Source organism: Neltuma alba, unplaced genomic scaffold, assembly GCF_004799145.2.
Source record: "Neltuma alba isolate B1F8T4 unplaced genomic scaffold, ASM479914v2 tig00012953_pilon, whole genome shotgun sequence".
Lineage (NCBI taxonomy): Eukaryota > Viridiplantae > Streptophyta > Magnoliopsida > Fabales > Fabaceae > Neltuma > Neltuma alba.
Window position 1 is genome coordinate 67,625 of NW_021637315.1, and position 14,060 is coordinate 81,684.

The 14,060-nt window shown below is 34.5% G+C and overlaps 1 protein-coding gene across 1 annotated transcript; it reads right to left on the minus strand.

The window, feature by feature from the left end:
- Positions 1–4,286: 4,286 nt before the first annotated feature.
- On the minus strand, positions 4,287–5,626 carry LOC114732913 (probable S-adenosylmethionine-dependent methyltransferase At5g38780). Its single transcript, XM_028920290.1, has 3 exons — positions 5,481–5,626; positions 4,702–5,373; positions 4,287–4,619 (listed from the first exon to the last, which is right to left on the minus strand). The coding sequence occupies exons 1-3, from the start codon at positions 5,571–5,573 to the stop codon at positions 4,287–4,289; spliced, it is 1,098 nt and encodes a 365-aa protein (XP_028776123.1). The 5' UTR covers positions 5,574–5,626.
- Positions 5,627–14,060: the final 8,434 nt, after the last annotated feature.

Below are 14,060 nucleotides of genomic sequence, written 5' to 3' on the forward strand. Positions count from 1 at the left end.
TCTCAACATAGAGTTCATTAATACATTACACAACAAAACATAAGAGCATCAATTCCATAATGCTCCTCTATCCCAAAATCATTTCCTTGCCCTTGCCATTGGATGAATCATTCCCTATTTGAGATATAATTTAACATAGGAGGAATGATATTTACATGAAATCTCAGTAGCATTTGAATTACAATTATCATGCAAATCAAGCAAGTTATCATGTGACATGTTATCATACCTCAAGGCATAATCAACCACATAAAATCATGCTTAATGCCATGCTAAAAGAGGAACATCAACACTTCCACAATGACATAATCCAATGCATTTGGCCAATGTTATTCAACCAATCCATGCCACAATATAAGTTCCTCTATCGAAGCAAACAACAAATCACATTAAACAAGCAAGATTAACAATCAAATTATAATTCAAAGCTACCTCTTTAACACTTTTCCAATTGGTTACTTCAAGAACAAAGCTTCCTCTTGGTTCCTCCTCACAATGCCTATTATACCAAGCATAAACATAGGCCACATTAATCCCTAAACAACTTAATTACAACACTTTAACTTCAACTTAACAATTTCCCCCCTTTTTTTCTTTAATTTTAACAAAATGATTCCTTCTTTAGAATTAATCATCCCATGAATCAATTCTACACAATTTTTCATGAGGAATCCAATAGTGCAATCAGATTTTTGAAATTCCCATTCCTTCCCCATGAACCCACCTTGGCCGAATAGGGGGTTATAAGTTCCAAAAATTCCATTTTTTATTCCAATGATTTTAAACACTTTCCAACAACATATCCCTACACAAAAACATGTTTTAAAGCCATTGGAATCATCAAATCAATGAAAAACAAACTCCTTCCCTATGAACAGTGCTGGCCAAAATGAAGAGCCAAAACCCTAACTTGGTTTTCTTCCAAAAATAAATTCATACACCACTTAATCTTCCTTATTCCACTTGATTATTAAGGTTTCTATCCTTTCCTAAGCATCACACATCCCAACCGAATTTTTCAGCATTTTTCAGCATTTTTCAGCATTTTCCTAATAAAAAATCCTAATCCAATCAATATAATACTTAGGTATAATGATGCTTAGACATACCTTAATGTTTCCTTGGTGTACATTGGATGATTCCTTGCCCAAAACACTCAAGAATTTTGAAGGAATAGGGCTGGAACTACAGTGATAGAACCTCCCCTTGTTTTTCCAATTTTCCAACATTTATTTGTATTTTTGGAGGGGGTATTTATAAACCAAATAATCTTCCATTTTCTCCTTAATTAGCATGCCCAAAATGAAAGATAAGAGGCTGTGTTAGCAGCCATCAAGTGCATCAAACCTTCAGATCTTACCATGTGGCTTTTCTCTATATTTTTCCAAGCATTTATCCATAAATTTTGCATTTTATTTAATAAAAATAGAGGGACCTGGAAGGTGCACAAAATTGGACCCTTATTGGGCTCAATGTGGGCCCCACAAATGGTTTGGACTGGTCCAAAAAGCTGACGCACAAACCAAATCACTATCCAAACCAATTTGAAATTTTATCAATTACTATTTACTAGTAACAGTTCATAATTTTTTCAGACCTCTAAAAATTCATTTCTCTTGATGATAATTCACCTTTTAATATGGAAATATGATCTAAAAATTTTTAGAATTTTTTGCCACCTCTAGGTATTTATTTTGAATTTTTTCCAATTAGGCCTCTATTGGTAGTTCTGAGGAAAAATAAATTCCCTAAAATTAAATTCTGAACTTCCAAGGCCTAAAACTAATTTTATAAATTCAAATAAATATTTATATGGTTTATCCATCAATCTCTCAAATTTATTGAGGCTTTTAACTAATTAAAATAATTATTTTCTCTTGATTTTCTAATATTTTCCTGAAAAACCTCTATTTACGGGAAATTCCGTACTAAATCATTTTCACTGAAATTCCATCTTTCAGCTTCAACTGAGTTTCTAAAATCTCTACTCTACACTTTTTCTATTTTTCAGGGATTTTCTGGAATTTTTTCTAAATTTTTCCATTTTGTCCTTCCTAGACCGATAGTTATGAAATTACCAACCTGGACCTTATCATGGTTTCACATCAAAAGTTGTTTCATTTCTCTATATAGTTTCTATATTAACCCTTATCCCAATTTTTGATTCCCTACAACCAGGTAAGAATGTTTAGGATGTGACATCATGGCCCCCAAATAATTCTCAAATTTCAGTTTAGTATTTAAGAATAAAAATAAAATTATAATTTAATGTGAAATGACTAAAATTCTTGAATTTTTTTTTTAAATAAAAAGTCAGGCACTGCCGGCGATGGTCGATGGCAGAGTATAGGACAGATGGTTTTTTTCAATTGACTTACATTTACATTAAAATATTATCTTTATCGATGATGGTTTGTTTCATTTAAGATAAAAAAAAATTGTATCTATGAAATATAAAAAAATTATTCACATGAGATCCAATCTCTTATCCTACTCAAAACAATGCATAATTCATATATACTTATAATTAATCATCAAATTACTTACGTAGGAAGCTAACTGTTAATTTTTTTGAAATTCATGTCATTTTAGCACATTTTCCTTTAGTAATTATACTTTTTGGTGAACTAATGCATATTTAAATGTAATCATTAAAGGGAAATATGCATAGTTGATACTTAATCTAAAGTTATAGATTTTTGGTTAATTGTAAATATTTTGTCCCTAGTTTATCAATTTTGATTGTCATAGTTTGTCTTGCTTTGTTAGGTGGTTGAAGCTTGCCATTTGAAGCGAATATTGCTCCTCATGAAGTTGAAAAGATGCTTAGGAAGCCATGACATAATGAAGAAATCAAGAAAAGAGAATATATAAAACAGAACACTATAGGCCTTAGCCAACAGAATCTCTTGGCCTTAGCCAATAGCATTCCAAAGAGTAATAGGCCACAACCAAGCTCATTAACATGATATGATTATGTTGATTTTACTCTATGCTTAATGCTTCTTTTGATTGGCCATCAATGAGATTGTTGGGTTCACTTAATTGATGCCTGAGAGAGATATGTTGGGTGTAAAACTTGGGTTTAATCATGTGAGAATTTGAAGTTTGCAAGTTGAATGGATAATTTTGTTAATGAGATAGAGATATAGTTATTAACCTCACATAGTCATATAAGGTTTGCAATGAAAATTAGAGTTTAATTAATTAATTGAGTCATATGACTCTAAAACGTAATTACTTTATTTATGTTCTGTGAAGAGTGCAGATGCTATAAATCTTTTATTATTATTGATGTTATGTGTCATTAGTATACCTATGACAGTTATAAAAAATTGCAATGTCCGCAAGTTATGAACAATGTGTCTTATCATATTCCATGAAATTTAAACACAACTTAATTACTTTAATTATTCAAAATATTACGGAGAATAAAAAAACATTTGTATATATTTGCTTCTGGGTTCATGCATAGTAGGGGAGATATAAGGAAGGCACAAACCTATTTAACAATATCTTAATGCAATCAACGTAACTCATGGATCTTGTAACGGGAATAGAAAAATGCACTTTAACTGTTGACTAATGTATTTAAGAGAGTTAGATAATAGATAATACTGCCCCATCGTTAGTATAAGAGATGGATAACTAATTTGTGAATATTAAGAAAATTAGTTGAGCTAGTTATTTGTAATAAATATGTATTATCTTTCTTTAAATACCCTTATTAATTATGTGCACTGGAACCACCATATCATAAAATCTTTAACATGTGCAATCACCAAAGGCTATTTTGAAAAAAATGGATAAAAAAAATTTGGAGTTTTATATTGTAATGATCACCGTTCAGATCTAATTTGCATGATCAAAATTTAATTTTTTTTATTATTTTTAAATAAAAAATCATTTTTCAACAAAATCAGTTTTCTATACTCATTAAAATAATTATTTTAAAAAATAAAAAAAAAAAGAAATTGAATCTAGACTATACAAATCAAATCTGGATTTTCTAGAGATGATGAGTTTGGGGTGCTCATCACTATAATGAGCACCAAAACTAGTTCCGTTTTTATATTTCAGACCAAATTAAATTTCTAACTAGCTCTTATATTTAATACTGGAAATAGTGGTTTTGTAATTATAATATTATTCACTAGTCACTCGCCGTGACATATTTATCCGTACATAATTACCTTTTAAGTGAAAACATAACCGCATCCATTCTGAGACAAAAACATTCTGGAAAATTATTGTTTAATAGACAACACAAAAACATCGATAATTATTTAAGTGCGCTTGATGACAAATAATTGTCCCATTGTCTTGAACGATGGATCCAAAAGGAAGGTGGATTCTGCTAATTTCTTCTCATAGCCATTAAAAATTTCATCCACAAGCTCTTCTCCAAAGTGTTCCTTGAAGATGCCTTCCCACACAGCTCTCATGTGCATGCATGCACTATGAACATCTGGAAGTTGCTCGGTGAACAGACGAAGTAATAATTCTGACCTCTCAATTCTGAATTTCCCATTCTTCTCTATCAAGGATTTCACTTCTTCTGATGCTGGCATGTACATAGGTATGTTGAACGAATCTACCAGCTCTTCACTAATTACTCCCTTCATTTGCAAAACATGTTGGTTATATATATATATATATATATAGAGAGAGAGAGAGAGAGAGAGAGAGACTTTGAATTACCTTATTGACCATATCCACAAGAACATTCCCAATGATATTTGCATTAGCTTCAAATCGGTTCTTCGAATTTGGAGGGACACTGGGAATGAGAAAAGTGACGATACCTCCAGGAACAAGTTCAGAGGCCCTGGAATTCAAGAAACTTTCAATGTCTCTTTCAAATTGTGCAGAATATGCCTCTATGACTTTCTTGTCTTCACTTGTAAAGTAAATTTTGCCTTTGTTATAAGCAGAGGAGTTCTTGTCAACTATCTCTTTAGGCACCTTTGAGAGCCAATGAAGAGCATAAGATGAGTTAAACACATGGATGCTTGATTCTGGAAACAATCTTCCATGAAAGGAACCAGGCACAGCTGCTGCAAAATACTGCTTGTCCTCAGGAAGAGACTTTAAAAGTGTGTTGAAATCATTGCCAGCATGATCATTGAAGAACACTTGAAATTCAAGTGAATATTCTAAACCACGTCGCCCTTCATGAGATTGATCACTAAGTTTGAGTTTCACAGAGTCTATAATGTTTTGGACTGTGAAGAATGTGTTAGGTCCAACTGAACAGCCCAAATCTGCTATACGAAATGTATTACAAGAATTCTGCAGAAGAAGTGTTTGCAGATCAAGTTTCTCAGCCATGGCTTCTCTCATGATATTTTTGGTGATATTAGCTCCTGTTCGCTGCAAAAACAAGCATTAAATTAACTTCAATCTTCGTATATATGAAGCAGATTATAATTAAGAATAACACACAGAAAAGTTATGATCATTGGAAAAAACTAGGAAACCTGATGATCGGAATTTTGAGCATAGCTATCTTGGCCTTCTCCACCCTTCATTGTGAAAGCTTCATGAGAGGTAGTGTCTCTTTTGGTTGCCATATTTGAGATTTTTTTTGCGAGTATTCTTTAGAGACACACGTAGATGACTAACATTATGCAATATATACGTGTGTGTGCAGATTTCATAGCTCATTATTCATTAGTATAACGTTTCGTGAGGTTTTGAGGAAAAACAATGTTGGAACTTGCTTAAGCAAGCATATATACTAGCACACTGACATAGAATAATAAATAAAATTTTACAGGAAGATTTTTTATTATCTTAAATATAAGTTACCTTGGGAAAAATGAATGCTATTAACATTTTTCATGAACGCCCTAACCCACTGTGTTGTAGTGTAGAGACATGTGAGTAAATCAAAAAAGATAATGTTAGAAAGCAAATGGATAATTCGTAATAATTTTAAAAATTTAAACTACTTTTAACTAATTTTTAATCAGTGTAAAATAGTTAAAGATTATTTATGTTAAGGATCAGACAAAGAAGAAATAATGTTTTATAACTCAATTCTCAAATCTATATTTTTTTGGGGGGTTAGTACAGTATCTCCATTAGATGATAACTATGTCCAAGTGCGTGGTCATTAGATTTTCACACGTCTTCAACCACTTTCATGAACGAAATATTCCTCTTTTCATAATCTAATAAAAAGTCAAAAACTCTTCTTCTTCTTCTTCTTTTCCCGGGTTATACTAGTCCCTTTCGTTCTTTTTACAAGGCACCTTCATATTATTACCGAAAGTAAATAAGTTTTCAATTGTTTCCTTAACTCTGTAAAAATGAACCAACTTTAGATATGGAAAATAAGGTAAAGACGTAATAAATATCTTATATAGTACTACCTCCGGTCTTTAATATAAGAGATTGTTTGACTTTTATTTGGGTCTTAAATATAAGACTTTAATCCATTTTGTTTCTTATATTTATCTATTTTTTCTCAAGACAATCCTTATAATAATAGTAGTTCAAGCTAATACACTTGATTAACAATGATATTTTGGACAAGACAACATATATTCATTACAAGTAACTAACTTAACTAATTTTCTTAATCTAATCAAATTAGTTAACTAGCTCTTATATTAAGGACCAGAGGTAGTATCTTATAAAATTGACAAAAAAAATTCTTTAAATATTTTATTAAAAGGATTGAAGAGAGTAATTCAAATCGTGTATAGGCCATTTCATTTACCATTATTACTTTAAAAATAAATCACGATATATAGTTTGACATGTCTTGGTCTGGCTCAATTCCACATTGTTAAGTTAGCCACTGGTATGGTATTAAAATTAGAACTTAAGTTACGCAAGTTTAGAATATTAGTGCTTGGAATTATCATAGTCACTGCGCAAGTGATCGCTACTTCTTTGACAATAACATTATCTTATTCATGAAAATCAACGTCAATAGCATATATAAAATGTTATTTTTCAAACACCGAGAAACGTACGAAATCTATAATCTTATAATATCCACAAATGATAATATATATTTATATAAAGGCAATATTCTCTCTATTTCGCTGGCAAAAAAAAAAGGGAACATGATTATTTAAAAAAAAAAAAAAAAGAAGCTGGAAATTTATAAATGTCAAATAAGGAATGTCAACAAAAATTTATTGTCATTTACAAAGTCAGTATTGTTAACACCAAATAACATGTTGTTACCAAATCTGATTTGGGATTTAATAATTTTCAGTTTCCTTTTTTGTCATTCTCCCAAAAAAATATTCCCTCTATTTGTTCTAACAGCAGACATTTTAACCTTAATAACTTAATTCTCATACTAAACTTCGTCATTGCATGCATTGTAATAAATAAATTAATGTGCTAGTCAAAGACATTGAATAATCAAGAGAGACATGTTAAACGTATTGCTCATGAACAAAATGGCATGGTATTGAAACTCAACATGGGTCAGCCAATCATATCAATTAACCAATAGTTCGGTCAAGAGTTTTACACAGGTCCATCGAGTTAAATTTATATATAAATATATATATATATATATATATATTGGTTGAGCCAAAGAAAAAATAGCAGTACATCTTATTTACTCTATTTTATTGGATTATATGTGGTTTATATATGAATAATATTCTATTTACTTATGGATTAATGTCTTTTATTTGTTGGCAAAAAATAATTCTTTTTATTTGAATCTCACTCTTTTTAGGTTATATATGTGTGTGTGAATAATTTTATATATTTTAGTTATGATTGCATTGACCTAGTTTAATTATGATAACAGTACTAACTCTTCAAACCATTGCCTCAACTGATTTGGTGGCTAATCTAATTTTGATTACCTTACAAAATAGAATTAACGCATTACATTACTAATGGCCTTTTATATATATATATATATATATATATATATATGAGATGGCTTCGGAAACTCTCTGAATCTGATGCTAGTGGTGGTGGAGGAACACTGGAGGACAGTGATCCGTACAAGTGGCGCTGGAAAAAAGACAAGAAAGTGAGTAATGAATCAGAGAAAGGATCTGAAAGTGACAAGAATGAAGAGAAAACTGCATCCTTCTAGGACAAATTGATGGGGATGGAGAATGTGACTGTCTTGAGTGATAGGAAGGGAAGTCAAGTCTTCGACGACGCTTGGAATGACTACCTTGAAAGTCTTAAAAGCTATTTCATCGATGCAGCGACCAACCAAGACCAAGAACAGGCCAATGATGAGGATGAAGATTGCCCAACCTTAAAAGTTAACTGAGAGGATTACGAACAGCGGTGTGCTCCATAGAGGAAGTCTCTAATCATCAAGCTGCTTGGTAAGTCATACCACTATGGGTGATGAAATCAAACCTTTCCCGACTATGGAATAGAGAGCAACCATACACGACCCGAGACATTGACAACGGCTTCTTTGTTGTTTCTTTTGACAACGAAGATGATTTGAATGCCATTTATCAAGATGGTCCCTGGATGATCACAGATCATTACCTCATTGTGCAACGGTGGTGGCCAAACTTCGACCCTTGGGAAGCAAAGTTGCAGAAGAAGATTACCGCGTGAGTGCGCATACCCCTTCTTCCCTTAGAATTCTTCAACAAAGAAAGCCTGCAAATGATTGGTAAACTCTTTGGAAGAACACTAAAAGTTGACACAATTACACACAAAAGTGAAAGAGGAAGAAGGTTTACGTAGATTTGCGTCAGGTTAGACCTTAGGAAAAAACTATAGTCAACCATCAACGTGTTTGGAAAGCACCGGGTCTTGGAGTACGAAGGGTTGCACTTAATATGTTTTCAATATGGGAAGTATGGTCATCATAAAGATGTTTGCCTAGAGATGGTAAGTGCCTCCAATGTGCAAGAGAAGGGGACTGATGAGCAAGTAAATGGTGACAGGATGACACAAGCTGTGAAGGTTAACGCGGATCTCAATTCTGCTCCTAATGAACCGGCTACTATTCCTCAGGAATCCTTGCACAACGTCTTTGATAGTTGTATCCCGAAGCGACCGAATGACGATACGATGGCCGAAAAAGTATCCAGCACGGTGACGGTACTGAAGACAAAGGGGCTCGGAGTTTGGAACCTAGTCTAACAGTCCAAAGGGAAGAGAATAGGAAACATTGCCAAGTTGGGATCTGGTATTAATCACCAAGACAATATCTCACAGAAAAATGTCAACCCAAATCAGAATCGCAAAAATCGTGGAGCCAAAAATCATGATATCCAAGTTAGGAAAGAAGAGGAGAGAATCACGAAGGGTATGAACGGATATCCTAAAACAGTGGGGAAGAATTATGTATCTAATATGAAGTGGTCCTGGTGGACCAAGTCAATATTTCTAAAATAGGAAATACAAAATCAGGAAAGGGAATTATTTCACGAAAAATTAAAACAACAGAGATCAAATTGACGCTACCTGCTACCCACACGAGAACAAACTTTTGGAACGCGCATAACCCTTTTGAAGCCCTTCAGAACGTCAGCAAAACTGAAACGGATTTGGGCAAAGGAAAGGACCCGGCTGGAGACGTGTGTGACCCAGCTGAACTTTATGAAAATACCGACAGCCCCAAATTTGCTTCTTCTTCGAGCCATGCTAAAGCTGGTTCTCAAAATACAAACATGTTTGTCCCTTGTCATTTCATCACGGGGCAAGATGAAATGATAATAAGGGATAAACAACCTGATGCTACTTGTTCTCCTAAGGGGTCTCTAAGCATGAATGCCCCTCAAAACCCTGCTCCATGAATTGTATCTTTTGGAACTGTCAGGGTCTGGGGTCCAAGGTCTTCCCTGGACTCATCAGAGAAATAAAAAAACAGTATAAAATTGACTTTTGTGCTCTTTTTAAAACCAAATCAAGTGGTGACAAAGCTCAGCAAGTTTGTAAAAAGCTTGGTTTCCAACATTAAGAAATCGTGGATGCGACTGGCTTCAAAGGTGGAATATGGGTATCTTGGACGAATGATAATTTCAACTTTAAAATTCTTGAGGTTAATGACCAATTTATTCATGCTGTAGCGGAGAAAAACGATGAGAGAGTTTTATTCACTTCAGTTTATGCTTGCCCAAACAGCAATATTTGGCGGTCCCTTTGGAATAACCTTACAAGAATTGACCCGGGTAATCAATGGCCTTAATTTATAAGAGGCAACTTTAATGCTACCCTATTTGCACATGAAAGAAAATCCAATGCTATGCGAACCACCCCTGCTGATAGCAAGTTTAGCAATTCGGTAGATCAAATGAGGCTTACTGATATGGGTTGTTCGGGCCCTTTCTTTGCTTGGAAAAGAGAAGGATACGAAAGTAGAATTGATCATGTCATGGATAACTCTAGAGCCACAGCGATTTATATTGATGCCATCATTAAAAATCTTCCTTGGTTCAAATTTGACCATCAACCTCTCCTTCTCCAATTGTGTTACGGTATGTTTTTGAATAACTCTATCTCTTGTCCTTTTCGTTTTAACGCGCCTTAGGTTCTCCATGATGATTTTAGTAGGTTATTGGAAGACACATGGGATGATAAAAGTAACTGGAATGACAATATTAACTGTTTCACAATGAATTGATCACTTGGATTAAGAATGTTTATGGGCATTTAGGAAGAAGAAGAGCATGTGATAACCTCTCAAAATTCTTACTTATTCAGCTTGTTTCAGCACACTTTTTATATGTTCTGGGAGTCAATTTTGCAGGAAAAAGCCCAGAGCGAGCAAGGAAGAGAGACCAGGCGCAAAGAAGCTGAAAAGGGACAAATCGCCACAGCACATGGAAACAAATGCCACGGTAGCTTTCATAGAGAGGAAGGAATGCAATTCGGTGTTAGGCGCTGCGACTCCTGACCATATCTGTCGTAGCTCCCAAGCTGTTACAAAGAAGTCCTTGTTCGGTGTAATACACCGCGGCCTATGCTCACACGAACCATAGTGCCAAGGCTGCTCCCAGGAAATCCATTCTGTGTAATCCGCCATGGCGGATGACCCATTCGTCGCTGCGTCTGACCCCTCACAGCTGTGCCTTTTGAGCTGTAACTTAAAAATTAGGGCTTATACTTTGGGGGACTTAGTTTTTTTGGGGATACTTCGACTTTGGGGTATTTTGGAGGCTTGCTCTGCTAGGGTTTGGAGCTCAAGAAGCTTGGGATCTTTGGGCTCAAAGCTAGAAGATATTCAAAGCTTTTTACTCGATTTTTCTGGGTTTTCTTCTTCTTCCCTTCTTGTTTCTATAATGACGTCTAGCTATTCTTATAGTTGTAGTTTTTTACTAAAGCCGTATAGCTAAAGCAGTTTTTCTAAGGTTATTTTGATCTATTGTATGGATTGAGACTTGGTTTAACTATCTCTTTAGTGTTAATGATAATGTTCAGTTGTTTTTACCTTGAGCTTAATGCTTCCTTGTGTCTAGCCGTCATTTGGATTGATTGTTTGATTAGTTTAAACTTAAGAAAGTTAAATTAATCTGTGAACTTTGGTAAAAATGTGCTAGTCTAGAAATTTAACTGAGTAAATAGACGGTTTGTTGATAGAATAGAGATTTATCTGTTAACCTGGCATAGACTAAAATGGGTTTTGGTTTTCAAAGTGCAACCTTTTCAAACAAATGCAAGAGATTGCTATGTTTTATTGTAATTGCAAAATTTTGGTTTTGACTTGAGAAAGCTTAATCAATTCTGTGAACCTCGGCTAACTGAACTTATTGTTAACTAGTACCTGAGAAGTGATTAATCCAGTTTTATGAAGTATTTTAGTGAAGAATAACCCCAGTCCCTTATTTGTTTCAAAGTCAAGTTGATTTTATATTGTTTTGAATCATTGTTTTTCTAATTTCATCTCACAAACTCTTTTATAACTTTTGTTTCACTTAACCTAATCAAAAACATAATTATGATTTTTAACTCATCTAGCCTTAGTCTCTGAGGGAATGATACTTTTTTATATTACTTGTGACCCGTCCGCTTGCGGTTTAGCTAATCGACTAACAAGTTTTTGGCGCTGTTGCTAAGGACTAACAGCAAGATTGTTTGTGGTTGATTGTCCTTATTGTGTGATTGGTTACGCTTAAGTTTTCTTTGAGCATTTGTAGTGACAGTTATAGGTAGAGTAGTAGTATTTTTTTAGTTCATTTCACTTGACAAGTTTGATACTTATGCTTGTGATTTGAACTCGCAGGAAATTCCTAACGCATGCAAGGAAGCCTGGAAGTTATTTTGGAAGAGGTTACTAAAGACGAATCTACTTCAAGAGAAGCCAAAGAAGAATCCAGTCCGGGAGAAACTAAAAACACATCAGAGGTTCAGTAATAACCCCAGTTACTTCTACCACCACCACTTGAACCAGAAGCGCAAGAAAACATGGTAGAACAGGATGAAAATGACGTATACACACTTGATGACTATCTAGACAAGGAAGGGCAGACTTTCTACTCTAGTATTCAGCTACCAGACATTCAAGCCAAGAATTTTGAAATCAAGGCCGTTATGATTCAACTACTGGGGATGATTGGTACTTTTGAAGGAAACTTCAATGATGATCCTAATGAGCTTTTGACCAAGTTTATAGAGGTTTGCGAGAACTTCAAGCAAAACAGGGTTACTAAAGATGCTCTAAGGTTGAGATTGTTCCCTATGTCTTTATCTCACAAGGCAAAAACGTGGTTGAATTCCTTGCTGGAACACTCGATTAAGAGTTGGGACGAGCTTGTTGCAAAGTTCAAGGCTAGATTTATTCTAAGAGGTAAACGAGCCACACTAAGGGGTGAATTGCTTTCTTTTAAGCAACATCTGGATGAGTTATTCTACGAGGCTTAGGAAAGATTTAAGGATATGTGGAGAAATTGTCCGAATCATGGGCAAAAGAAATATGTTCTAATAGAAGCCTTCTGGAATTAGTTGAATGATCAGACAATAACAATGCTGAATACCACTTCAAATGGAGGAATCGGAAAGATGAAGGTAAATGAGCTATATGAATTGTATGAAGAGGTAGCGTCTAGCACTATGCAACAATATAACAAGAGAAGGCAAAGTTTTGGGAGATATAAGGAGCCGAGCTCTTCATCATCTAGAGATATTGCATCACAACTTGAAGCGATCTCCAAAAGGTTTGACAATTTAGGGATGCAAATTAAGAAAGGCAACACTGCAGGAGTTCATGCACTTCGGCTCCGGGGTATACTTGTGACCATTGTAATGAAGAACATCATTCTTATTAGTGCCCTTACACTTTAGAGACAGTCAATTATAAGAACAATATGTAGCAAAGACCACAAGAAAGTCTGTATTCTTAAACTTATAATCCAAACTTGAAAAATCACCCAAATTTCTCTTGGCAGAATGGGCCAAGTTTGAATCTGCCATAAATATTATCATCTGGTGCTAAACAAATAGGGCCTCCTGGTTGTCATGGCCAACCACAATAGCATTAACTGCAACAGCAACATCCTCAAAAGGAGGAATCCAAAATCGAGAAGATCTTTGCTCAATTATTAGCAAATCAAGAATCTGCAAGGGCTAAGAATAAGTCCACATTCTCTCTTTATTAGACTGCTATTAAGAATCTTGAAGTCCATATGGGACAACTAGCCTCTCAAATGAATGTTTTCACAAGAAATAGCCTTCCCAATGACACTGTTCCTAATCCAAAGAGGGACAGTAAAGAGGAATGTAAACCAATCACCTTAAGGAGTGGCAAGGTCCTCCATGATAGTGTTGATCCTAATAAACATGCACAAGAAGCTCAAAATGATATGGAAATTGATCTAGACAATAGTGAAGAAGGGTATGAAGAGCCCATAGCTTAGGATGACAACAAGAGAAAGCAAGCTGAGGAGGATATTACAGATGTGGTGAAGGGAAAGCATGTAACTTTTGATGTCGCCAAGAAAAAGAAGAAGAAAACACTGACCTCTCCTCCTAAATATGTGCCACCGCCACCTTTTTCTCAAAGACTCAAGAAATAACAAGAGGATGGCCAATTCAAGAAATTTCTTGAGATGTTCAAACAACTGTACATTAATATACCTTTGGTGGAAGGCCTAGAACAA

Excerpts from the sequence above, each read along its gene's own strand:
- LOC114732913 (XM_028920290.1), bottom strand. The coding sequence starts at position 5,573 with ATGGCAACCAAAAGAGACACTACCTCTCATGAAGCTTTCACAATGAAG. Across the intron at positions 5,374-5,480 it reads CTCAAAATTCCGATCATCAG|CGAACAGGAGCTAATATCAC; the intron begins GTTTCCTAGTTT and ends TTGTTTTTGCAG. Across the intron at positions 4,620-4,701 it reads TTGTGGATATGGTCAATAAG|GGAGTAATTAGTGAAGAGCT; the intron begins GTAATTCAAAGT and ends TTGCAAATGAAG.